This window comes from Nerophis ophidion, linkage group LG07, assembly GCF_033978795.1.
Source record: "Nerophis ophidion isolate RoL-2023_Sa linkage group LG07, RoL_Noph_v1.0, whole genome shotgun sequence".
In the NCBI taxonomy this organism is placed as follows: domain Eukaryota; kingdom Metazoa; phylum Chordata; class Actinopteri; order Syngnathiformes; family Syngnathidae; genus Nerophis; species Nerophis ophidion.
Window position 1 is genome coordinate 16016017 of NC_084617.1, and position 27965 is coordinate 16043981.

General features: G+C 41.9%; 1 protein-coding gene across 2 annotated transcripts in view; it reads right to left on the reverse strand.

The window, feature by feature from the left end:
- The window catches only part of znf385c (zinc finger protein 385C), a 393452-nt gene that overhangs the window by 161612 nt on the left and 203875 nt on the right, over positions 1 to 27965 (reverse strand). The window contains exon 1 of one of the 2 annotated variants that reach the window (XM_061905446.1): positions 22988 to 23280. The exons of the other annotated variant lie outside the window; for it this stretch is intronic. Coding sequence (XP_061761430.1) covers positions 22988 to 22997 — 10 coding nt within the window. The 5' untranslated portion in view covers positions 22998 to 23280. Of the gene's footprint in view, positions 1 to 22987; positions 23281 to 27965 lie in introns of those variants that run through there. 2 annotated transcript variants of the gene reach the window in all.

Below are 27965 nucleotides of genomic sequence, written 5' to 3' on the forward strand. Positions count from 1 at the left end.
TGTTACATAGATTATGTTTTACAGACCATTTCCAAGTAGTTTTCTGACAGTCGCTTCCGGATGCGCCATTTTGTTGTAGCGGTGTAGCGTGCAAGGACGGGAGTGGAAGAAGTGTCAAAAGATGGAGCTAACTGTTTTAATGACAGTCAGACTTTACTTAAGTCAATAACTGAGCAGCATCTTCTCATCAGGAAACAACAACACCGGAAATGTTTCCCGTGAAAAAACGTCCGACAGGAACACTCTAATAACTAAAGTTGCTTGGGTGAGTAATGTAAACTCACTACACCGGTATGTTTTAGCGGGTTCATGCAGAGTTTACTGACAGATATGAGTAAGAACTTTACACTACTTTTTATTAGAAAGGGCAACAGCGGAGGATGAATGTCCCATAAATAGAAGATAGAGAAAAAGAAGAAGCTTATCAACTACGGTGTCGACACAGACTACAAAGGGCGGACGCATACAATTTTTCAGGATTTATGCAGATCCCAAATACAGATCAGCAGGTACTAGAAGGTAAGAAAAGTTGCTTTTGCATAATATTGCGAAATGAAATGCCAGATAATATGTCTTATCTTTTACACACACCATAATAATACTTGTATGTTGAAGCACATCAAGCGGTGCGGCTTCATAGCTTACCAAAGTCGTACTAAAACATTTGATAGATTTTAGAGTGCCACGTGTAATGTTCTATATTTTCAATGGAACACAAAATGTTGGTGTTGTTTACTTGAGTCATATTGCCATCATAGTGCAGTCTACACGTATATCCTTTGTTTGACTGTCATCTACTGGTCACACTTGTCATTACGCTATGCACCAAAAAAAAAAAATAGCTTCGAGGTGGGTAAGCAAAACCAGAATTATGCCATACATTAGGCGCACTGGGTTATAAGGCGCACTGTCGAGTTTTTTGAGAACAAAAAAGGATTTTAAGTGTGCCTTACAGTCCAGAAATTACGGTAGTTTGTTCCGTCAATCGAGCAATCGGATATAATTTTGTATAAATGTACACTTCATTCATCACACAAGATGTCAGTTAGAATAATACACAATGTTGGATTTAGAAAACACACCAAACCTTTATTTATTGAATCCAAAATATTGATATGTAATAATGTGGTGCATTTGCAAACAGCTAAAAGGACGTACAAAGCAAGCTATAACCTGCTACTCAAGAATGTACAACGATTCTTCTCAACAATGAAGGAGAAATATAACCTTAGAGAAAAACATAACATAAACTATTTGTACGCACGTACAACACCTAAAACCTTAAGTATATCGGTATGTGGAAGTAAATTATGGAGTAAATTCATAAACAATGTACTAATATCATCCAGTTTAAGAAACAGTTCAAACCCAAATTGTTTACAAAGTACAAGGAAGAGAAATCTTGGTAAAACAATCTTAAACGTACCGCATTTTCCGGACCATAGGGTGTACCGGCTTTTAAGGCACACTGCCGATGAGGGGTCTCTATTCAGGTCTATTTTCATACAAAAGGCGCACCGGATTATAAGGCACAATAAAGGGGTCATGTTATGATGTTTTGCTAAATTGAAAACACTATTTTGTGGTCCACATAACATGTAATGGTGGTTCCTTGGTCAAAATGTTGCATAGATTATGTTTTACAGATCATCTTCAAGTAGCTTTCTGAGCGTCTCTTCAGGATGCACCATTTAGTGGGCGGTCTTATTTACGTGACTCACCTTCGACAGCGTCTTTTTACTGTCATCTTTGTCGTAGCGGTGTAGCATGCAAGGACGGGAGTGGAAGAAGTGTCAAAAGATGGAGCTGACTGTTTTATTGACATTCAGGCTTTACTTGAATCAATAACGGAGGTTGAAATTGCATTGATGGATGGATCTCCTCATCCGTGGCTCAATAATGCAACATCAACCCTGGCAATGTGTCCCGTGAAAAACCGTCCGACCGTAACCCTCTGATAAGTAAAGTTCCGCGGGTGAATTACTCAAACCCACTACAGTTTTCAGGGCTTAGATAGCTAGTCTACTGACAGATATAAGTAAGAACTTCATGCTATGAAGATGAATGCCACATAAGAAAGTAGAGAAAAAGAAGAAGCTTATGAATACGGTCTCGTCCCGGACTACAATGGCGGACGCGCGCACATTTTCAGGACTTATGTAGATCCCAAATACACATCAGCAGGTACCAGGAGATAAGAAAAGTTGGTTTTGCATAATATTGCGAAAAAAAATGCCAGGTAATATGTCTGCTAATAGGTGTCATTTTGCGGTCCTTATACACGCACCATAGTAATACTCGTATGTTTAATGTGCCGGCAATCCATCCAGTGGTGCAGCTTCATAGCTTACCGAAGTTGTTTTAATGTTCTATATTCTCAATGGAACATTTAAAGTTTTGGTGTTGTTTACTGGCGTCATATTGCAGTTTACACGTATCTCTTATGTATCACTGCCATCTACTGGTCACACTTATAATTACACCCTTTACCAAATAGAATTGCTTCAAAGTCGGTAAGCACAACCAAAATGATGCTGTACATTAGCCGCACGGGGTTATGAGGCTCACTGCCGATTTATAGTCTTATAGTCTGAAAAATATGGTAATTGATTAATGACACATTCACTAAATTATGTGAACCATACCGTTGTTTTACTACCTATTTATGTCAATTGTATTGCTATTTATTTACATATTCATTCATTGTTGTTGTGTTAATGACTGAAAAAGACAGTGTGGATACAGTATGTCAGAAATTTCTCTAGACAAAAAAGGGGTAGGATTAACAAAGCTCTGCTTCTTCTTACTCCTTTTCAGACATGGTCGAATGAGACACCGTAAACACTGTAACTGCATACATGTTTGAAGCACATCACTTTGTTGTTATTGTTTTATTCTCATTACTGGTTTTTGTTGTTGTTGGGTTTTTTTCTCTTCTTTTTTAATGATACCTGAAATACATATTTACAAATACAAATATAACAACACACTTCAAAGTTGTTTTTTTTGATTGATTGATACTTTTATTAGTAGATTGCACAGTTCAGTACATATTCCGTACAATTGACCACTAAATGGTAACACCCCAATAAGTTTTTCAACTTGTTTAAGTCGGGGTCCACGTTAATCAATTCATGGTAAGAAAGTAAGAAAAGGGATATTTTTGCTTCTTACAACGTTCATTATGCCCAGCGATGAGGTGGCGACTTGTCCAGGGTGTACCCCGCCTATCGCCCGAATGCAGCTGAGATAGGCGCCAGCGATCCCCCGCGATCCCAAAAAGGGACAAGCGGTAGGAAATGGATGGATGGATAACGTTCATTATATTTTTAATATATATTATATGTATTTATATATGTATGAGTGTATATATACATATATTGTGTGTGTTTATATATGTATGTATACATATAATGTGCATATATGTGTGTGTATACATATATACACAGATATACACAAGTATATATATGTATATACACATCCATCCATCCATCCATCATCTTCCGCCTCCTACCAGCCACGGGGAAGACCCAGGACACGTTGGGAAGACTATGTCTCCCGGCTGGCCTGGGAACGCCTCGGGATCCCCCGGGAAGAGCTAGACGAAGTGGCTGGAGATAGGGAAGTCTGGGCTTCCCTGCTTAGGCTGCTGCCCCCGCGACCCGACCTCGGATAAGCGGAAGATGATGGATGGATGGATGGATGTGTATATACATATATATACTGTATATGTGTGTATATACATATATATACTGTATATGTGTATATATATATATATACATATATATATATATATATATATAGAGTATATATGTGTGTGTGCATATATACATATAGTGTGTGCATGTGTATGTATATACATATATGTATGTGTATTTATACATATAGTGTGTGTGTATATATAAATATGTATATACACATATGTATGTGTATATACATATATGTTGTATATGTATGTATGTATACACGCACACACACACAAACACACACACACACACACACACACACACACATATATATATATTTATATATATATATACACACATATATATGTGTATATATATATATATATATATATAAAATATGGAGTGTTTTGGGCTTCACGGTGGAAGAGGGGTTAGTGCGTCTGCCTCACAATACGAAGTTCCTGCAGTCCTGGGTTCAAATCCAGGCTCGGGATCTTTCTGTGTGGAGTTTGCATGTTTTCCCCGTGAATGCGTGGGTTCCCTCCGGGTACTCCGGCTTCCTCCCACTTCCAAAGACATGCACCTGGGGATAGGTTGATTGGCAACACTAAATTGGCCCTAGTGTGTGAATGTGAGTGTGAATGTTGTCTGTCTATCTGTGTTGGCCCTGCGATGAGGTGGCGACTTGTCCAGGGTGTACCCTGCCTTCCGCCCGATTGTAGCTGAGATAGGCGCCAGCGCCCCCCGCGACCCCGAAAGGGAATAAGCGGTAGAAAATGGGATGGATGGATGGAGTGTTCTTAAAATGATTGAAATTGCACTCTTGACATGTGTGCATACATAATTTTTTTTTTATTAATTCACATCACACACACACTAATTTGCACTCTCCTACAGCGGCCGTGTGGAAACTGTGTATTTTAAGTTCGGGGTACTCCATAAACGAAAAAAAAATTCAGTTCACAAAATTCAAATGCAAAAAATTCTATTTTTACCAACCGGTTTAGCTCGGTTGGTAGAGCGGCCGTGCCAGCAACTTGAGGGTTGCAGGTTCGATTCCCGCTTCCGTCTTCCTAGTCACTGCCGTTGTGTCCTTGGGCAAGACACTTTACCCACCTGCTTCCAGTGCCACCCACACTGGTTTGAATGTAACTTAGATATTGGGTTTCACTATGTAAAGTGCTTTGAGTCACTAGAGAAAAAGCGCTATACAAATATAATTCACAATTCACTAAATTAGTTTTCTTTTTTTTCGTAACAAAGACATAGATTATCCGCCATAATAAATGTGCTATTTGAAGCTGCAGTATGTGCCTCATACGTTATTTCCAATGTGCATGTTGGTGGAAATGTCTCAGGGATTTGAGTCCTTCTGCACTGCACATGGGTTAATTGTGCTCAAATTGTCCATCAGATGATCAATGGTGAAGGGTTCATCTGCGGTAATGTCTCCATTTTGACGTTGCTGTTGTTTCCATGGCTGCCATGTAATCGCTTAATCCCGTAATAGTTGATTGTTAAACGTGCATTAATATTGCGCGCTGACAAATGGCTGGGTTTTGGCGTTCCCTTTGCGCTACTTAAATTCTACCTTCCTCCATCTTTTCCACATCAGCTCTCCTTCAAGTCTCTTCTGGCTCATTTAAGTCAAGGTCAGTCCTTCAAGTGGAGGACTAGTGGTCCACTTGAACCTCAAAGCTGCCTCCTCCGTGCAGGAGACAGCTGGATACACACACAGACACACAGACACACACACACACACACACACACACACACACACACACACACACACACACACACATTTAGAGAGCATCAAGAAAGGTGATGTGTTGCTGCTCTTTCCCTTCAAGGCCCGCATCTTTAACCTTAGCTCCACAGGCTAACTGACTTTGTGTATGTGTGTGCACGCGTGTGTTTGTCGGACCATTTCTCATCTTGTCAGAACCCCCACGCCTGCCGGGGCCTCACATATGCCTACAGCTGGCAGCATCTACAAGCCATCACTTCAGCAGACGGGCCAATCAAAAGCACGCCGTCGTCACTTCAGCGAAAGGAGTCGGACTGTCAGTCACAGGACGCCATTTTCACTCCATGTGGGGTTCGGCGCAATCCGGGGGCCATCCAGTGTTACATATGAAGTATGCACGCAAACACATTTCTACACAGCCTTTTAATAGTGGGATACAGTCAGTATATCCTGCATGGAAGCTGTCTTTAGCTGCAATACTGGATGATAGCAAAAATAATAGGCCATGATTAACTACAATAAAACTACAAACCCCGTTTCCATATGAGTTGGGAAATTGTGTTGGATGTAAATATAAACAGAATAGAATGATTTGCACATCCTTTTCAACCCATATTCAATTGAATGCACTAAAAGGATAAGATGTTTGATGTTGAAACTCATAAACTTTTTTTTTTTGCAAATAATAATTAACTTATAATTTCATGGCTGCAACACGTGCCAAAGTAGTTGGGAAAGGGCATGTTCACCACTGTGTTACATCACCTTTTCTTTTAACAACACTCAATAAACGTTTGGGAACTGAGGAAACTAATTGTTGAAGCTTTGAAAGCTGAATTCTTTCCCATTCTTGTTTTATGTAGAGCTTGGGGTCTCCGCTGTCGTATTTTACGCTTCATAATGCGCCACACATTTTCGATGGGAGACAGGTCTGGACTGTAGGCGGGCCAGGAAAGTACCCGCACTCTTTTTTTACGAAGCCACGCTGTTGTAACACATGCTGAATGTGGCTTGGCATTGTCTTGCTGATATAAGCAGGGGCGTCCATGAAAAAGATGGCACTTAGATGGCAGCATGTGTTGTTCCAAAACCTGTATGTACCTTTCAGCATTAATGAAAGATAATTCCAAAGTTAATGATTATTTGCAAAAATAAAAAATGTTTATCAGTTTGAACATCAAATATGTTGTCCTTGTAGCATATTCAACTGAATATGGGTTGAAAATTATTTGCAAATCATTGTATTCCGTTTATATTTACATCTAACACAATTTCCCAACTCATATGGAAACGAGGTTTGTATTCTGTGTTTCAAAAGTTGAAATAACAAAAAAACTTCAACGGTTAAAGGTGTCCAAGGGTGAGGTTGTTAAGTAAAACCTTAAATAAGAAAGTAAGTAAGTAAGTCATTTCCGGTGGTGCTGCATTGACGGAAGAAGCCTATCACATTAGGAAGGCAAAAACAGCAACAAACATATTGCCATTTTAAAAGAAATGTATGAGAATTTAAAGGAGTTACTGGCAAAATTGAAGAAGTGTGGTTTCAAAAAATATCTCATGCAATTACCGTATTTTTTGGACTATAAGTCGCAGTCTTCTTCACAGTCCACAAAAAAAAAAAAAAAAAAAAAAAAAATTATTTTTTTCTTTATAGTTTGGCCAAGTCTCACCCCCGGCCAAACTACGAAAAAAAAAAAACGCGACTTATAGTCCGAAAAATACGGTATTAATGTATAACTTTTGCACGTTTAAAAAAATTGTTGTATTCGAATTTGCATTATAATTCTTCTTCTTCTTCTTCTTATTATTATTATTTACAATCGTTTTATTATTTAAAATTGTTTTAAAAAAGTTAAATACTACATTATTATTTTGGACACTATTTATTTATTTATAATTAATTTGTAAACATTTCAAATTTCAAATAGTTTGTATAGATACAATAAAAAAAAAAAAACACACAAAACCCCCCACAATAATCACCAATTATACTTTTTAAAAATTACAAACACTCAAATAATACATTGACATTTTGACAATATTTTTTAGAATTATTTTACTTTTTTGAATATATAATTTAAATACATTGCTAGCATTAAAATATGAAATAAATAAAAAAACATTACAATTGAAATGAAATAATATAAAATGTAGAAAAAAACATTATTTTATTCAACAATATTTTTTAGATGTAATTTTTTTTTTAAGTTTTTTTTTTCAGTTAATTTGGTAGCAGTAAAATCTACCTAAAACATTAACAGGGAAATAAAAACAAGTGTATTTTAATCTATTGGGAGTTTATTTTGTATTGTAATGTTCATATATTAAGTTATTGATACAGAAGACTATTTCTAATAATTACTATTTTGATAAATCTGACATATGTTGGAATAAAGCTGCGACAAAACTACTTCAACCTCTTCAGTGGGCTTATTCTATTTAAAATACAAAGGACTGTAAAATATGTATACTTCCATCTAGGACAGTAGAATGTATGTGCACTATTTATATGAACATGTTTAGGCGATCACAAAGAAGCCTGAAGAGAAATCTTCATGAATTAACAACATGCACCAAAATAAAAGAGTGAGCAAAAATAGACAACACAATAGGACATGTTGTATTGTGGGACTGTGTGTCGCTTCTCCAACAACACACACACACACACACACACACACACACACACACACACACACACACACACACACACACACACACACACACACACACACACACACACACACACACACACACACACACGCAAAAGCAGCCAACATCAGACAAAGATTTTGATGATCTACTGGCACAGAGTTTCCACAAATAGTATCTCGTTCGCTAAACTCCCATCACCTGGTGGAGACTTCAGGCGAGAGATGAAACAATAAAACAACATCAGACCCCAATTTTGTGTGCGAGGACACATTGCGACACATACACGAACATGTAAGTACATCAAACAGGACAAGATCACCGTTATGACGCTTCTCGTTTCTGACACTGTGAAATAATTCATATTTAGTTAATAATATTATTTGTAACGTCTTGGTGGCATGGTGATGCGGTTCGTTCTTCCTTGATGCAGATCGGGCTCGGACACAGCGTGAAGGTAAGAAATAATGGTTTATTTAAACTAAAAACAGACTAAGAACAGAAACACTGGCACTAGGCGCAGAAGGCAAAACAAACAGAACTAGCCTGGGAGCTAGAAAGAACCACGAGCGCTAGCATGGGAGTTAGAGGTAAAAAAAATACTTAGCGTGGAAGCTAGCTGGTTGTGAAACGGAAAACAGGATCGGGAACAGTCGTTACTGTTGCGAAACACAAACGGCGTGAAACACAAACTACGAAGCGAGAATGAGTGGACAGAAAAGGCAGGCTTAAATAAGGACGTAATCTCCAGGCAGGTGCGCGTCAAAAGCCAAGGGAAAGGTGAAACTAATAAGCAACTATGGTGACAGAACAAACAAGGACGTGCCCAAACAAACTCAAAAATCCACAAAACATATGATCCGGGCAGCGGATCATAACAATTATTATCTTTTCTTGTTATTTACCGTATTTTTCGGACTATAAGTCGCAGTTTTTTTTCATAGTTTGCGACTTATACTTCGGAGCGACTTATGTGTGAAATTATTAACACATTACCGTAAAATATCAAATAATATTATTTATCTCATTCGCGGAAGAGACCAAGAAAATGTCAGCAATCGTCACACACACGTCAACCAATAAGAATTCGGCGGGGGAGGGTCACGGCAGAAGTGTATTGTGGGTCATGGAATGCTAACTGCTATATGCTAATGCCGTAGCTATTTAAATGGATCATTCCATCATTGGCAGTAACTTATAAAAACTGAGAAGGGCTGAACAAAAATGGCACTGAAAAGGAAATCGTGTACTGCAGATTACATAATAACAAATAATATTATTTATCTCATTCGCAGAAGAGACGAAGAAAATGTCAGCAGTCGTCACACACACGTCAGCAATCGTCAACCAATAAGAATTCGGCGGGGGAGGGTCATGGCAGAAGTACATTGTGGGTCATGGAATGCTAACTGCTGTATGCTATATGCTACTGTCGTAGCTATTAAAATGGATCATTTCATCGTTGGCGGTAACGTATAAAAACTGAGAAGGGCTGAACAAAAATTTGACCGAAAAGATTACAACCTGGACATAGTGAAATATACAGCAGAAAACGACAAGAGGAAGCGGCGCATACCTTTGGAGTTGGCAGAGTTGTTTAGAAGCGACATCGAGGAAGAACATTTCATTGGATTTATCGATTAGGAGTGACAGTGTCATGATCCGCTGCTTGAATCATGGCATATTCTGGTTTTGGTTCTGTTTTTGGTATCCCGTCTTGTTATTTTGTTATTTGATGTCCTTAGTTCCTGGTGGCACTTCCTGTTTTGTTTTTGTTGTCATAGTAACTCATTTGTGTCACCTGCCTTCTGTTTGTCACGCGCACCTGCCTCCTAATTTCTGCCTGTATTTAAGCCTGCCTTTGTTTCCCATTCGGCCTCGCAGTGTAAAACTTGTTTCCATGCAACAGGTGACGTCGTTATCCCGTATTTTGGTAATTACCCTTTTCTGGACTCGATTAGCTTCCACGCTATTCCTTCCTTTGTCTATGTCCCTAGCTTACATGCTAGCGCTTTTTGTTCGTTTTGTCTATAGTGCCTATGTGCAAGTCTTTTTGTTCTTAGCTTGTTTTTGTAATTGTAAACAAATCATCATCCTTACCTTCACGCTGTGTTCCGTTTCCGCATTGTATCAATGAGAGAGCGCAACCGCATCCCCACAATGCCAGCCAAAAGTCACAAACAAATTGTTTGGTAAACATATAGCATGTTCTATATGGTATAGTTATTTGAATGACTCTTACCATAATATGTTACGTTAACATACCAGGCACCTTCTCCGTTGGTTATTTATGCCTCATATAACGTACACTAGGTTGATTGGCAACACTAAATTGGCCCTAGTGTGTGAATGTGAGTGTGAATGTTGTCTGTCTATCTGTGTTGGCCCTGCGATGAGGTGGCGACTTGTCCAGGGTGTACCCCGCCTTCCGCCCGATTGTAACTGAGATAGGCGCCAGCGCCCCCCGCGACCCCGAAAGGGAATAAGCGGTAGAAAATGGATGGATGGATGGATAACGTACACTTATTCAGCCTGTTGTTCACTATTCTTTATTTATTTTAAATTGCCTTTCAAATGTCTATTCTTGGTGTTGGATTTTATCAAATAAATTTCCCCCAAAAATGCGACTTACACTCCAGTGCGACTAATATATGTTTTTTTCCTTCTTTATTATGCATTTTCGGCCGGAGCGATTTATAATCCGAAAAATACGGTAATTATTATTATAGTGCGTATTTAGCCTTGACGGATGAGTCATTCATTCTGGAGGTGGCAAACGCCGACAAGAGCAGAGCTAACAAAATTTGACGGCAGATTGTGTGCATGTGTGTAAGTGTGTGTGCGTGTGTGTGTGCGTGAGTGTTTGTGTGTGTGTGTTTGTGTGTGTGTGTGCAAGAGCGAGCAGCCACCTTCACGCCTCAGGCCCAACAACGATGAACACAAAGGCAGGAGGCTCAGGAGATTCATCCATCATCCAACCTTGCACCTTTCTTTGTTTTTATTATTATTATTACACATGTACACACACACGTATTCAACTACATTAACTAGCCCAAAAAGTCGGCGTCAGCAAGCGTTTTTACCTTCTCAGTCACCCCCCCAACCTCTTCACGGCAGAACAAAGGACACGTCTCAAGGTTAAGAGCGGGCGCTTAGGACGGCAGGGAAATAGAAGATTGATTGATTACGCTCATGGACGCCAATCATTCCACCATTACAGTAATAGCCTCATGCTTTAAAATGTCCACGCTGTCCAAACCACCACCCCCCCTCCCAACCCCCCCCCCCCCCCCCACACACACACACAAGTCCACTTTACCACTTTTTAAAAAAATATATACTTTTAGAGGTTTTTCTTCCTTATTTTAAAATCTAAATTCATAAGAGCAGTTCTAACCATTGTTGATTTAGGTTGCACATTAGAATAACAGCAAAACAAAGGGAGTAATTTACTTTCATAAAAACATTATCATAATGATGTTATGGTTGGACAAATTGGTCCAAAAAGTACTTGACAAAGTTGTTATTGAATACTTTTTGTTCCCATTTTCTTTTAACAAAATAAATCAAGTATTGTGAGTGTTTCTTACCTTTCTGTATTTGTACCTGAAGCAGCAATAACACCCACAAACGCTGGCTTACTCTAATAAAAATGCCATGTTTGTTATAAATACAGTTTAAAAAAGAAAAGAAAAAAGGCTGGCTTCTGCTGGAGAGACATGTGTCTGCTAGCTTTAGCGCCCCCATTTCTCCCGGTGTGGCAAGTCAGATTACTGCCGAGGCATTGAACAATATATCGCCCGCTACTTTGAGGCAGAGGTACTTGCTGCCTCATGGCCTGCCTTTTCCCCGTGGCATCAAGGACGCAGACGCTCAATACACTTTGTGAGTAGCTCTGGAGGCACCACCTGTGTCTGCCTCACTTCTGGTCTGCTGCGTTATTTAGATCAGGAAACAAAGAATTTCCGCGATTTTGACCATGAAAATTATCCAAATATACAGGAACCACACCAAAATCACATAGAAAGCGTAGATCAACCAAGAAATACTCTGTTTTTTGAACATCTCATAGTTAAGCCTCACTTGCCTCCCCTGACAGCACGTCACTGGTTATAATTATAGCATGTTAATTTTTTGTGATTCTTTAACCCTCAAAGAGGACGGAGGCGTAAATTGGAAGTCAGCCATAACTGGAAAAAAGATGTTATTTCCCAAATTTAAAAAGTCACGTTGTGTGTGATCAGGTGAGTGATCAGACAAAGAGCAGCTCAAAGACTTCTATGGAATTACAACGAAATGAACCCAGATTTCCCTCGCCCGGACGTGGGTCACCGGGGCCCCGCTCTGGAGCCAGGCCCGGAGTTGGGGCACGATGGCGAGCGCCTGGTGGTCGGGCCTGTCCCCATGGGGCCCGGCCGGGCACAGCCCGAAGAGGCAACGTGGGTCATCCCTCAAATGGGCTCACCACTCATAGGAGGGGCCATAGAGGTCGGGTGCATTGTGAGCTGGGCGGCAGCCGAAGGCAGGGCACTTGGCGGTCCGATCCTCGGCTACAGAAGCTAGCTCTTGGTACGTGGAACGTCACCTCACTGGGGGGGAAGGAGCCTGAGCTAGTGCGCGAGGTAGAGAAGTTCCGGCTGGATATAGTCGGACTCACCTCGACGCACAGCAAGGGCTCTGGAACCAGTTCTCTCGAGAGGGACTGGACCCTCTTCCACTCTGGCGTTGCCGGCAGTGAGAGGCGACGGGCTGGGGTGGCAATTCTGGTTGCCCCCCGGCTCAAAGCCTGTACGTTTGAGTTCAACCCAGTGGACGAGAGGGTAGCTTCCCTTCGCCTTCGGGTGGGGGGACGGGTCCTGACTGTTGTTTGTGCTTACGCACCAAACAGCAGTTCAGAATACCCACCCTTTTTGGGTACACTCGAGGGAGTACTGGAAAGTGCTCCTCCGGGTGATTCCCTTGTCCTACTGGGAGACTTCAACGCTCATGTTGGCAACGACAGTGAAACCTGGAGAGGCGTGATTGGGAAGAATGGTCGCCCGGATCTAAACCCGAGTGGTGTTTTGTTATTGGACTTTTGTGCTCGTCACAGTTTGTCGATAACAAACACCATGTTCAAACATAAGGGTGTCCATATGTGCACTTGGCACCAGGACACCCTAGGCCGCAGTTCCATGATCGACTTTGTAGTTGTGTCATCGGATTTGCGGCCTTATGTTTTGGACACTCGGGTGAAGAGAGGGGCGGAGCTTTCTACCGATCACCACCTGGTGGTGAGTTGGCTGCGATGGTGGGGGAGGATGCCGGACCGACCTGGCAGGCCCAAACGCATTGTGAGGGTCTGCTGGGAACGTCTGGTAGAGTCTCCTGTCAGAGAGAGTTTCAATTCACACCTCCGGGAGAACTTTGAACATGTCACGAGGGAGGTGCGGGACATTGAGTCCGAGTGGACCATGTTCCGAACCTCTATTGTCGAGGCGGCTGATTGGAGCTGTGGCCGCAAGGTTGTTGGTGCCTGTCGTGGCGGTAATCCCAGAACCCGTTGGTGGACACCAGCAGTGAGGGATGCTGTCAAGCTGAAGAAGGAGTCCTATCGGGTTCTTTTGGCTCATAGGACTCCGGAGGCAGTGGACGGGTACCGACGGGCCAAGCGGTGTGCAGCTTTAGCGGTCGCGGAGGCAAAAACTCGGACATGGGAAGAGTTCGGGGAAGCCATGGAAAACGACTTCCGGACGGCTTCGAAGCGATTCTGGACCACCATACGGCGCCTCAGGAAGGGGAAGCAGTGCACTATCAACACCGTGTATGGTGCGGATGGTGTTCTGCTGACTTCGACTGCGGATGTTGTGGATCGGTGGAGGGAATACTTCGAAGACCTCCTCAATCCCACCAACACGTCTTTCTTTGAGGAAGCGGTGCCTGGGGAATCTGTAGTGGACTCTCCTATTTCTGGGGCTGAGGTCGCTGAGGTAGTTAAAAAGCTCCTTGGCGGCAAGGCCCCGGGGGTGGATGAGATCCGCCCGGAGTTCCTTAAGGCTCTGGATGCTGTGGGGCTGTCTTGGTTGACAAGACTCTGCAGCATCGCGTGGACATCGGGGGCGGTACCTCTGGATTGGCAGACCGGGGTGGTGGTCCCTCTCTTTAAGAAGGGGGGACCGGAGGGTGTGTTCCAACTATCGTGGGATCACACTCCTCAGCCTTCCCGGTAAGGTTTATTCAGGTGTACTGGAGAGGAGGCTTCGCCGGATAGTCGAACCTCGGATTCAGGAGGAACAGTGTGGTTTTCGTCCTGGTCGTGGAACTGTGGACCAGCTCTATACTCTCGGCAGGGTTCTTGAGGGTGCATGGGAGTTTGCCCAACCAGTCTACATGTGCTTTGTGGACTTGGAGAAGGCATTCGACCGTGTCCCTCGGGAAGTCCTGTGGGGAGTGCTCAGAGAGTATGGGGTATCGGAATGTCTTATTGTGGCAGTCCGCTCTCTGTATGATCAGTGTCAGAGCTTGGTCCGCATTGCTGGCAGTAAGTCGGACACGTTTCCAGTGAAGGTTGGACTCCGCCAAGGCTGTCCTTTGTCACCGATTCTGTTCATAACTTTTATGGACAGAATTTCTAGGCGCAGCCAAGGCGTTGAGGGGTTCCGGTTTGGTGGCCACGGGATTAGGTCTCTGCTTTTTGCAGATGATGTAGTCCTGATGGCTTCATCTGGCCGGGATCTTCAGCTCTCACTGGATCGGTTCGCAGCCGAGTGTGAAGCGACCGGAATGAGAATCAGCACCTCCAAGTCCGAGTCCATGGTTCTCGCCCGAAAAAGGGTGGAGTGCCATCTCCGGGTTGGGGAGGAGACCCTGCCCCAAGTGGAGGAGTTCAAGTACCTAGGAGTCTTGTTCACGAGTGGGGGAAGAGTGGATCGTGAGATCGACAGGCGGATCGGTGCGGCGTCTTCAGTAATGCGGACGTTGTATCGATCCGTTGTGGTGAAGAAGGAGCTGAGCCGGAAGGCAAAGCTCTCAATTTACCGGTCGATCTACGTTCCCATCCTCACCTATGGTCATGAGCTTTGGGTCATGACCGAAAGGATAAGATCACGGGTACAAGCGGCCGAAATGAGTTTCCTCCGCCGGGTGGCGGGGCTCTCCCTTAGAGATAGGGTGAGAAGCTCTGCCATCCGGGAGGAACTCAACGTAAAGCCGCTGCTCCTCCACATCGAGAGGAGCCAGATGAGGTGGTTCGGGCATCTGGTCAGGATGCCACCCGAACGCCTCCCTAGGGAGGTGTTTAGGGCACGTCCAGCTGGTAGGAGGCCACGGGGAAGACCCAGGACACGTTGGGAAGACTATGTCTCCCGGCTGGCCTGGGAACGCCTCGGGATCCCCCGGGAAGAGCTAGACGAAGTGGCTGGAGATAGGGAAGTCTGGGCTTCCCTGCTTAGGCTGCTGCCCCCGCGACCCGACCTCGGATAAGCGGAAGATGATGGATGGATGGATGGATGGACGTTCATTTTGTGCATGAAAGTGAAAACCAATCATTCGTTGAGCAAAAGCACATTTTTGAACAAAACTAGAGCGCAACCAATTATCGGTGATACTTGGCTATTTGACGTATATCGGTGTTAGCCTTTTAATATTTTTTTCCAACTACAAGAGACATTTGAGTTCTTGTAAGAATTTTCAGGTGGCCTACAGTACATCTCATTTGCTTACCTGTCAAAACTTCCAATTTCGGCAAGGAAATCCAGTTTTTGGCCTTCTTTCCCGGCGCCTCAACCGTCATGTTTTGTTTGCTTTTGGCGATGGAGCCTTTGTCCACGCGAGCGTGGGCTCGTTAAAGGAGCACAGCGAGGTTCAGGTTCCGTGATTCAATCAAATAACGCGGTAGAGATGGATGGACACTTTCAGGTTTGTCCTTGACAGTTTGGTCATGTTTTAGTTTTTCCTCTGTTTGTCTTATTTTCTGTCAGCGCTCTTATTTTGTCTTTATTGTCTGAGTGCTGTGTCCCCCTCAGCTGTGGCTGATTGGCAACTGGCCACACCTGGTGTCAATCAGCCAGCTACTATTTAAACCTGTTTTGTCGTGGAGCATTGTCGTGTCGTGTCGATATCGTTACAGCTACTACCTGTCGTGCTACTACTTGTCCTTGTCGCTGTCGTCGTAGCGGTAAGCTGTTCCTGTTAGCTATTTGTAGTTTGCTTTCTCCTAGCTCTTTTGTTTCGTGTTTTCTTGTTAGCCATTAGCTGTTTCCAGTTTTTCTGTTTGCTGGTTCCCGTTTTCAGTTTTTGGCTATACCTAGTTCCTGGTTTGTTTTTTACCTTTTATTTTGAACATTAAATCATGTTTTCCTGGACAAAGCCTGCCTTTTCTGCATCTTGGGGTTCGTCACCAACAAACTGTGACAGACACAAAGATGACAGAAAATATATCTACGCCAAAAAAATCCAAACTTTGTGTAAATATCTTGACAGATAAGAGACTCATTATATAAGTAAAGAAGTGCAGGCAGCAGCTCACACATTCTCATACTTTTTGTAACATCCAGGAAAAAAATCATCGTTAGTTTAAAAAATGTCTCAACTATAATTTACGTGAAGGAGCCCAGAATTGTTTTTATTTAAATGTTGGCGATAGGACATGGTACCCCATGTAGAAACCTTACAACATTGGTTCTTCACCTGGGTTCGATCTAACACTAGGGGTTCGGTGAGTCGGCTTCAGGAGTTCGGCGAAGCCTCCGCCGCGAAGGTCAAGACACACCCGACTCATCGTGTAAATAAAAACTTCTCCCTATCGGCGTATTATGGATACGGCAACAGCAGAAGTCACACTGATTTTCAGGCGTGTAATTTGTTGTGAGTTCATGCACTGTTTTGGTTTTGTTCTTTGAACAACGTGATGCATTGTTCATTTTGTGCACCAGTAAAAAAAAAAAAACATTACAACTTTGTCTTGAAGTTAAAAAAAAAACATTTTATTTTTCAGTAAGGAAGGATTCGGTGAATGCGCATATGAAAACGGTGGGGTTCGGTAGCTCCAACAAGGTTAAGAACCACTGCCTTACAATGTCTTAAATCCATAAACTGCTATACAATTGAGTGAATGGTGAATTATTGTGTTTTAATAAGTTTTACTGCAAGTCAATATCGGCTCTAAATATTGGTCATTGGCCTCCTTAATAATAATAGTTATTGGCACTGAAAAAAACATATCGGTCGCTCTGTAAACAGAACCAATGTTGTAATAGCGCTAAAGGACGCTAGGTCAGCATTAAAGGTGCTTTTTGCGCAAGGTAACTGTGAGGAGGCGTGGCCGGCAGTCCGACAGCGAGGCAGGGCACACCGGAGCCCGGCCAAACATGGCGGAGAGGAGGCGTGGACGGCGAGCGAGCGGCGAGGCGGGGCGCGCCAGGAGCGACGCCGCAATCAAGGTCAGGTGCGTGGATCGCGCACCTGGGGAAATTGATTAATCCTCTCGCACTGTACAAAAGGGCGACAGCCGTGAACGTCAGGGAGACAGGCGGAGAGAAGAGAAGGAGCTAGAGGGAAGCTGACGCTGAAAGAGAGACGGAGAGCGCGAGGGAGCAACGACGCCACAAGCGGAAGAGCCAGCGGCAGACGGAGCAGCTGAAAAGCAGTCTTTACTGAAAAATAAAGAAGTCTAAATGTGCCCCAGCTATGTCCTTCCTTGACGGTCCTTGAACCCGCACGACGGCCTAAAAAGTCTGTCACAGTAACATTTTATAAACAACAAAAAATGACCGTTGTTACGTCTCGTCTCGACTACTGTAACATATTATTTTCGGGTCTCCCCATGTCTAGCATTAAAAGATTACAGTTGTTACAAAATGCGGCTGCTAGACTTTTGACAACAACAAGAAAGTTTGATCACATTACGCCTGTACTGGCTCACCTGCACTGGCTTCCTGTGCACTTAAGATGTGACTTTAAGGTTTTACTAATTACGTATAAAATACTACACGGTCTAGCTCCATCCTATCTTGCCGATTGTATTGTACCATATGTGCCGGCAAGAAATCTGCGTTCAAAGGACTCCGGCTTATTAGTGATTCCTAGAGCCCAAAAAAAGTCTGCGGGCTATAGAGCGTTTTCCGTTCGGGCTCCAGTACTCTGGAATGCCCTCCCGGTAACAGTTCGAGATGCTACCTCAGTAGAAGCATTTAAGTCTCACCTTAAAACTCATCTGTATACTCTAGCCTTTAAATAGACCTCCTTTTCAGAGCAGTTGATCTGCCGCTTCTTTTCTTTCTCCTATGTCCCCCCCTCCCTTGTGGAGGGGGTCCGGTCCGATGACCATGGATGAAGTACTCTCTGTCCAGAGTCGAGACCCAGGATGGACCGCTCGTCGGGACCCAGGATGGACCGCTCGCCTGTATCGGTTAGGGACATCTCTACGCTGCTGATCCGCTTGAGATGGTTTCCTGTGGACGGGACTCTCGCTGCTGTCTTGGATCCGCTTTGAACTGAACTCTTGCGGCTGTGTTGGAGCCACTATGGATTGAACTTTCACAGTATCATGTTAGACCCGCTCGACATCCATTGCTTTCGGTCCCCTAGGGGGGGGGGGGGGGGGGGGGGGGGTGTTGCCCACATCTGAGGTCCTCTCCAAGGTTTCTCATAGTCAGCATTGTCACTGGCGTCCCACTGGATGTGAATTCTCCCTGCCCACTGGGTGTGAGTTTTCCTTGCCCTTTTGTGGGTTCTTCCGAGGATGTTGTAGTCGTAATGGTTTGTACAGTCCTTTGAGACATTTGTGATTTGGGGCTATATAAATAAACATTGATTGATTGATTGACCGTCAAAGTGTTCCAACTGGTCGGAATACGTCCTCGTCCTTCAACTATCCAGGCATGAATTACGATCTAGAAAAAAGTTGGACGAGCAAGGAAGTGAAGAGGGAGGCTACCACTCGGTGATGTAAACATATAAATAGTTTGTCTGGTTTGCGCTTATAATAACAATATGACTAATACTTGGTTAACATTCAAGTTACGAAGTGTAAATGGAGTATTGTTGGAGCTTTTTTGATATTTTTTTATTGTTTTTTTTATGGGTGGAATAGTGGATCTCTGTCATGACATGGGGGTTTACGCAGCCTACTGCGAGGATTGTTCTCCCACGATGCAAACGGATTATGGTGTTCTTGGGATGCAACTCAGTATTCTTCTTCCTCCAAATACGACAAGTTGAGTTTATACCAAAAAGTTCTATTTTGGTTTCATCTGACCACATGACGTTCTCCCAATCCTCTGCTGTATCATCCATGTATCCATTTTGGTATAAACTCAACTTGTCGAGTTTGGAGGAAGAAGAATACTGAGTTGCATCCCAAGAACACCATACCTACTGTGAAGCATGGGGGTGGAAACATCATGCTTTGAGGCTGTTTTTCTGCTAAGGGGACAGGACGATTGATCCGTGTTAAGTAAAGAAAGAATGGGGCCATGTATCGTGAGATTTGGAGCCAAAACCTCCTTCCATCAGTGAGAGCTTTGAATTGGGACACCAAATACTTATTTTCCACCATAATTTACAAATAAATTCTTTAAAATTCCTACAATGTGAATTCCTGGAATTTTTTTCTCACATTCTGTCTCTCACAGTTGAAGTGTACCTATGATGAAAACTACAGACCTCTGTCATCATTTTAAGTGGGAGAACTTACACAATCGGTGGCTGACTCAATGAGAATGAGAATCAGCACCTCCAAGTCCGAGTCCATGGTTCTCGCCCGGAAAAGGGTGGAGTGCCATCTCCGGGTTGGGGAGGAGACCCTGCCCCAAGTGAGGAGTTCAAGTACCTAGGAGTCTTGTTCACGAGTGAGGGAAGAGTGGATCGTGAGATCGACAGGCGGATCGGTGCGGCGTCTTCAGTAATGCGGACGTTGTACCGATCCGTTGTGGTGAAGAAGGAGCTGAGCCGGAAGGCAAAGCTCTCAATTTACCGGTCGATCTACGTTCCCATCCTCACCTATGGTCATGAGCTTTGGGTCATGACCGAAAGGATAAGATCACGGGTACAAGCGGCCGAAATGAGTTTCCTCCGCCGTGTGGCGGGGCTCTCCCTTAGAGATAGGGTGAGAAGCTCTGCCATCCGGGAGGGACTCAAAGTAAAGCCGCTGCTCCTTCACATCGAGAGGAGCCAGATGAGGTGGTTCGGGCATCTGGTCAGGATGCCACCCGAACGCCTCCCTCGGGAGGTGTTTAGGGCACGTCCAACCGGTAGGAGGCCACGGGGAAGACCCAGGACACGTTGGGAAGACTATGTCTCCCGGCTGGCCTGGGAACGCCTCGGGATCCCCCGGGAAGAGCTAGACGAAGTGGCTGGGGAGAGGGAAGTCTGGGTTTCCCTGCTTAGGCTGTTGCCCCCGCGACCCGACCTCGGATAAGCGGAAGATGATGGATGGATGGATGGATATATATATATATATATATATATATATATATATATATATATATATATATATAGTAACAACATGGTTGTTAACGTTTTTGAGAGCACCTAAGAGACTTCTGAGTGTGTGTACACATGTGGCAGTTCAGTTTTCCGTTTTTGTTGTGTTGTTTTGATAATGAAGAGATTGTTGATGCATTACCCCCCTGTTATGTTTGTGTAGTGTCTTCAAAGTGTGCATTATTTCACTAAAAGGGGCTTTTGTGGAGGCTAGAACCAGATATTCATGTTTACATTGTTTGTTATGCGGAACGATGCTTCGCTATACAAACTTTAAGATGACATCGCTTCAAGAACCCATTAAGTCCGTAATTGAAGTCCCACTGTACCACAAAGGTCACATGGTTGTCCTCGGACTTTCTAAGATTTCACATGTCCATTCACGCCAAAACTTTGAAAGCATTCCAGTTCCTTTTCGTACATATTTACAGAGTGTCCTCGCTTCTCTAAATCACCGTCTAGACTTCCTAATCATTTAAAAAGTCTTAACAGCTGTGTGAGTAAACACCAGGAATATGTCAGCTTATCCTGTAAGTCCGCTCAATTTCTAGTAATCTCTCACAGGGTGTGGTATGGGAACTCAAACCCCCACCGCCCCCAAAAGTAATTAGCCCCGATTGTGCCCGGGACCCCGTTTAGTGCAGATTACCCTCCTGTGCACCATCATCTCAGATCCCACTGATAGACTAGCAAAAATGGCACCCACACCCTGAGGGACAGGCCTGTAATCAGTCCGTCAAGCTCTTTGCTGCTTGGGGGGACGGCAGGGGAGTCGACCCCCACGCACGTCCTTAAAAAGCCCTTATTTCCCTGCTCTATGATTAGCTTGTGTGCAAAAAAAAAAAAAAGCCCTTCCCAAAATGAGATCATGTTTCAACTCGCACGTGACTCACGAGAAGACAATCAAAAACAGAAAGAAACAAAAACTTCCATCAAAGATGATTTTTTTTTTTTTTTTTTGCTGGCTCCTTCACGGCGGAATATCGTGGCGTCCATTTGCGGGAGCAGTCGCAGGCCCAGCGAAGCCTCAACGTCTGAATTTGTCGCATTCGTAAAATGTCAAAAACACGACTATTTTGTGTTCGCGTCAACAACACGGAACACTAAGACCTTCCCCCCCCCCAAAAAAGCACATAAGAGACTAGGTTGAACCTTTAAAAAAAAAAAAGACGGAGTGACACTTCACCTTGAGACCATGATGATGTCTAACTGGGGTCAGAATAATGAATTATATAATCTGAATGTATATTTTGCATATTTATATATATAATATATATATATATATATATATATTTTTTTTTAATAAGATTAGTTTCCACATTTCAAGATTAAACAATTAAATAGGACAAATACTTTTTTTAAGACTAAATTCAGCAAAACACAAACAACAATAAGTATTTGCACAATATATTTTTAACTATAACTCATATTTTCATAAATATATATTTGAAATATATATATATATAAAATATTATTGCAAGTATTTGCACAACATATTTTTAACTATAAATCATGTTTTCATATGTAGGCAGAAAAATATATATATACATATATATATATTTGAAATGTATATATAAATATATATATATATATATATATTGCAAGTATTTGCACAACATATTTTTAACTATAACTCATGTTTTCATATGTATATATACATATATATAGAGATGTATTTGAAATATATATATAAATATACATATATATAATATAGAAATATATATATATATATATATATGTATATATAGAACCCATTATATATACATATATATATATATGTATATATATATATATATATATATATATATATATATATATATATATTGTAATTGCATTTGCACAACTTATTTCTAACTATAACTCATGTTTTCATATGTACAGTATATGTATATATATATATACATATATATATATATATATATACAAAATATTAAAAAATAATTATATTCTACTCTATTCTATTGTAATAGTTATCATATTCAAATATACATTAATAGACTGATTAACACATTCCATATCCTCCAAAGAGCCAGCGTCCTACATAATACAAATAAGTAACAATTATCCATCCATTTCCTACTGCGTGTGCCTCTCAAATAAATACAAATAAATAATAAAAAATTATTATTACCACTGTACCCTGCCTGCTGAGATAGGCTGCAGCCCCCCGCGACCCCGAGATGGACAAATGGTGGAAAATGGATGCATTATTAGGGAAAATACCGCATTTAAATATAGGCACAAAATTATGCTCTCCAGTTTTGAAATATTTCATGTGAAATTTTGCCATGTTTACTTTAAATTGTTGAACCCCCCCAACAACAATACTGACCACAATTTCACATTCCTCACCATTCTCATGCCTTGCTCTTTTCTAGACTGATTTCGCATCAGGAAGGCAGGGATGTTTACTTTTCTATTTAACACAGAGCAGGGAACTCACCGATGAGCATGTTGTCTGTGGCAGCGTGGTCCGTGTCACTCTCACGCGTCTTCAGCCCCACAAGGGCGAGCACATGCACAGGTGCAAAAGATAAAAAAAAAATCTGACAAAAATAACAAGCCTCCAAACGTGTTCCACTGAGCTCTGTGCAGGCAAGTGGTCCTCACACTCCTCTTCTTTTCTGCTCTCCAATCCTCAGGAAGTGTGTTATCCTCAGTTTAAATTCCTCCCCGTGCCGCTGCTCGTCTCGGCCTGAAGGAGGCGAGGAATGAAGCTACGGAGAGGAAGCCGGCAGAACAACCTGGTCCTCCCTCCCTCTCCTCTCTCGCTCGCTCTCTGCCGCTCTCTCTCTCAGCTGACAGATGACAATAAGATATCTCTAATATATGCCAGCTAACATTTAGCATCGAGCATCAGTTCCGGCAAGTTCTCAACGGTTGGAGTAAGGAAATCCTGCTGTATTTCTATAGTCAAATGTGACTGAGAGTACCAATATACCTGGTTAGTATGGGAAGGGTACTCATGCAACCGCAGGGACGGAAATGCAAATAAACACAAAACACAGCTTTTTAACAAACCGCTCTTTTCATACAGTGATTGGAAATGTTTTTAGAAGGAACCAGAATGATTGTAACCGACAGGGGTACCAAAAGAGGGGCAACAGACCAAGGATGCCCAAAGTTTGGCCTGCTAAAGGGTGGTTACCAAATTTTAGAGATATTTATTGGTGGTGTGACTCTTGGGGCACCTAACAATTTGATACGATTTCGATTTTTGGGGTGACGATTCGATTCAATATCAATTCAGTTGGTATAATAACTTTAATGAAACTTTTTTTTTTTTAAAACAGGTGACAGTCTTGAAAAGCACCTTCTGATTCCATTGAAATGGCCTAAAAACAGATTACTAAAACCTGAATCTTATTTAAAAAAAAAAAATATATATATATATACAGACACACACACATATATATATGTATGTATATATATATATATATATATATATATATATATATATATATATATATATATATATATATATACGACTTTAAGGTTTTACTACTTACGTATAAAATACTACACGGTCTAGCTCCAGCCTGTCTTGCCGATTGTATTGTACCATATGTCCCGGCAAGAAATCTGCGTTCAAAAGACTCCGGCTTATTAGTGATTCCTAAAGCCCAAAAAAAGTCTGCAGGCTATAGAGCGTTTTCCATTCGGGCTCCAGTACTCTGGAATGCCCTCCCGGTAACAGTTCGAGATGCTACCTCAGTAAAAGTCTCACCTTAAAACTCATTTGTATACTCTAGCCTTTAAATAGACCTCCTTTTTAGACCAGTTGATCTGCCGCTTCTTTTCTTTTTCTCCTCTGTCCCCCCCTCCCTTGTGGAAGGGGTCCGGTTCGATGACCATGGATGAAGTACTGGCTGTCCAGAGTCGGGACCCAGGCTAGACCGCTCGTCGGGACCCAGGATGGACCGCTCGCCTGTGTATCGGTTGGGGACATCTCTACGATACTGATCCGACTCCGCTTGGGATGGTTTCCTGTGGACGGGACTCTCGCTTCTGTCTTGGGGGGGGGGGGGGGGGGGGGGTTGCCCACGTTTGAGGTCCTCTCCAAGGTTCTCATAGTCATCATTGTCACCGACGTCCCACTGGGTGTGAGTTCTCCTTGCTCACTGGATGTGAGTTTTCCTTGCCCATATGTGGGTTCTTCCGAGGATGTCGTAGTCGTAGTGGTTTGTACAGTCCTTTGAGACATTTGTGATTTAGGGCTATATAAATAAACATTGATTGATTGATATAAATATATACATATATATACACATATATATATATATATGCATATATATACGTATGTGTGGAAAAAAAATCCCAAGACTACTTCATCTCTACAGAACTGTTTCATGAGGGGTTCCCTCAATCATCAGTAGATGTTTTAAAATCTCCTGATGATTGAGGGAACCCCTCATGAAACAGTTCTGTAGAGATGAAGTTGTCTTGTGATTTTTTTTCCACACATACAGTACATATATTGCGCTCTACCACGGTATTGAGCACTATTTTCTGGATAATCTAATCAAGATATATATATATACACATATATATATATATATATATATATATATATATATATATATATATATATATATATATATACATACACACATATATACACATTTATATATACACATTTATATATACATATATGTATATATATATATATATATATATATATATATATATATATATATATATATATATATATACCTATATACCTGTATATAAATATATATATATATACCACCAAGAATCGAATCGTGTGATTTTACGGTAATGCACTGTAAAAAAAAAAAAAGGTCAAATATTTTACGGTAAAAAAACTGGCAGCTCAGTCACTAGAATTTAAATGTAAAACAGTGGAACAGTTTTTCAATTGACAGTAATCAGGTGTAGAAAAAAAAAAACAACTGTAAATTTTACAGTAAAATTCTGCCAGTTTTTTACCGTAAAATCTCTAAAACTAATTTTACAGAATAACTCATTGCAATCTATTGAACATGACAATCTTTACTACCTTACATTTATACTCGAAGCGCTGCTGCATGGTAAAAATCGCCGGCTGGCCTGCGGACCATCGGCACACTTTCACTTTGGCCCTCAGGGACAAAAAGTTCAAGCACCGCTGCAGTAGACAAAACAATTGATCAATTAAGTAGAAGTGATCTTTTTTCCAGAACTTCAAATAATGTGAAGGCCAAAAAAAAAAAGAAAGAAAGAAAGAAAGGAATTTAAACTGTACAACTTGTTGGCATCCGGCCAAGTTACAGTAGACACAAAGCATTGCATTTATTGGCGGGCTGACAATGATAATGCATTGGGGAGGAATAGATAGAGAATGGAACCCACAATAATAGATCAGAACTGTACGGTCCATAGTCCAGCCTTGATGATGGAATTTATACAATAAACAAAAGCTTTTAGTGAAACATCGCCTGAAGCTACAATGCGTATTAGTATGTGTTTTTTCCTCTAACACTGTAACTGTTAGTAATAATAATAATGCCATATATACAACAACATAACATCATGGAAACGCAAACGCTATAAAACATAGCTATGTCAGCAACTTTTAGGAGCAGCATCATGCTGGGTTAGCCGGTTCGCTGACGGAAAACAAAAGGATCAAATTAATAGCATTTACTTAGGAACACACTACTCTACCATGAATTGATTAACGTGGACCCTGACTTAAACAAGTTGAAAAACTTATTGGGGTGTTACCATTTAGTGGTCAATTGTATGGAATATTTACTGAACTGTGCAATCTACTAATAAAAGTTTCAATCAATCAATCAATCAATCTAATATAACCATGTTTTTCACTAAAGAGTAATCTAACGCGTTACTATTTTCAATGCAGTAATCAGATTAAATAAACTCGTCCAAGTCACCGTGCGCTACAATTTTTGTCATTTTCTTGAGCAAAAACACATATTTTCCTTCTGCTTATGTAAAGACTGAAGCGTTTCATCACAAAAGTTTGAGTACTAAAGTGCTCGAAATTGTAAACTATATTAAATGTTGATTATTGTTCCTATCGATTAAAAACGTGTGAATAAGTGGAAATGGTACAGATTGGTGGTTTTCTAACATTTTAGGATGTTGTTTTTATTATGCAGCAATCAAACCCCCAAAATGAATTTGTCCTCAAACACGCTCCCATACTTGCCAACCTTGAAACCTCCGAATTCGGGAGATGGGGGTATATTTTCAAGTATTTCATATATATATATATATATATATATATATATATATATATATATATATATATATATATATATATATATCCATCCATCTTCTTCCGCTTATCCGAGGTCGGGTCGCGGGGGCAACAGCCTAAGCAGGGAAACCCAGACTTCCCTTTCCCCAGCCACTTCGTCTAGCTCTTCCCGGGGGATCCCGAGGCGTTCCCAGGCCAGCCGGGAGACATAGTCTTCCCAACGTGTCCTGGGTCTTCCCCGTGGCCTCCTACCGATTGGACGTGCCCTAAACACCTCCCTAGGGAGGCGTTCGGGTGGCATCCTGACCAGATGCCCGAACCACCTCATCTGGCTCCTCTTGATGTGGAGGAGCAGCGGCTTTACTTTGAGCTCCTCCCGGATGGCAGAGCTTCTCACCCTATCTCTAAGGGAGAGCCTCGCCACACGGCGGAGGAAACTCATTTCGGCCGCTTGTACCCATGATCTTATCCTTTCGGTCATGACCCAAAGCTCATGACCATAGGTGAGGGTGGGAATGTAGATCGACCGGTAAATTGAGAGCTTTGCCTTCCGGCTCAGCTCCTTCTTCACCACAACGGATCGGTACAACGTCCGCATTACTGAAGACGCCGCACCGATCCGCCTGTCGATCTCACGATCCACTCTTCCCTCACTCATGAACAAGACTCCTAGGTACTTGAACTCCTCCACTTGGGGCAGGGTTTCCTCCCCAACCCGGAGATGGCACTCCACCCTTTTCCGGGCGAGAACCATGGACTCGGACTTGGAGGTGCTGATTCTCATTCCGGTCGCTTCACACTCGGCTGCAAACCGATCCAGTGAGAGCTGAAGATCCCGGGGTCAGATGAAGCCATCAGGACCACATCATCTGCAAAAAGCAGAGACCTAATCCTGCGGTCACCAAACCGGAACCCCTCAACGCCTTGACTGCGCCTAGAGATTCTGTATATATATATATATATATATATATATATATATATATATATATATATATATATATGTATATATATATATATATATATATATATATATATATATATGTATATATATATATATATATATATACATATATATATATATATATATATATATATATATATATATATATATATATATATATATATATATATATATATATATATATATATATATATATATAATCCGTTCATGAATGAGTATATCCGTTCAGCCACC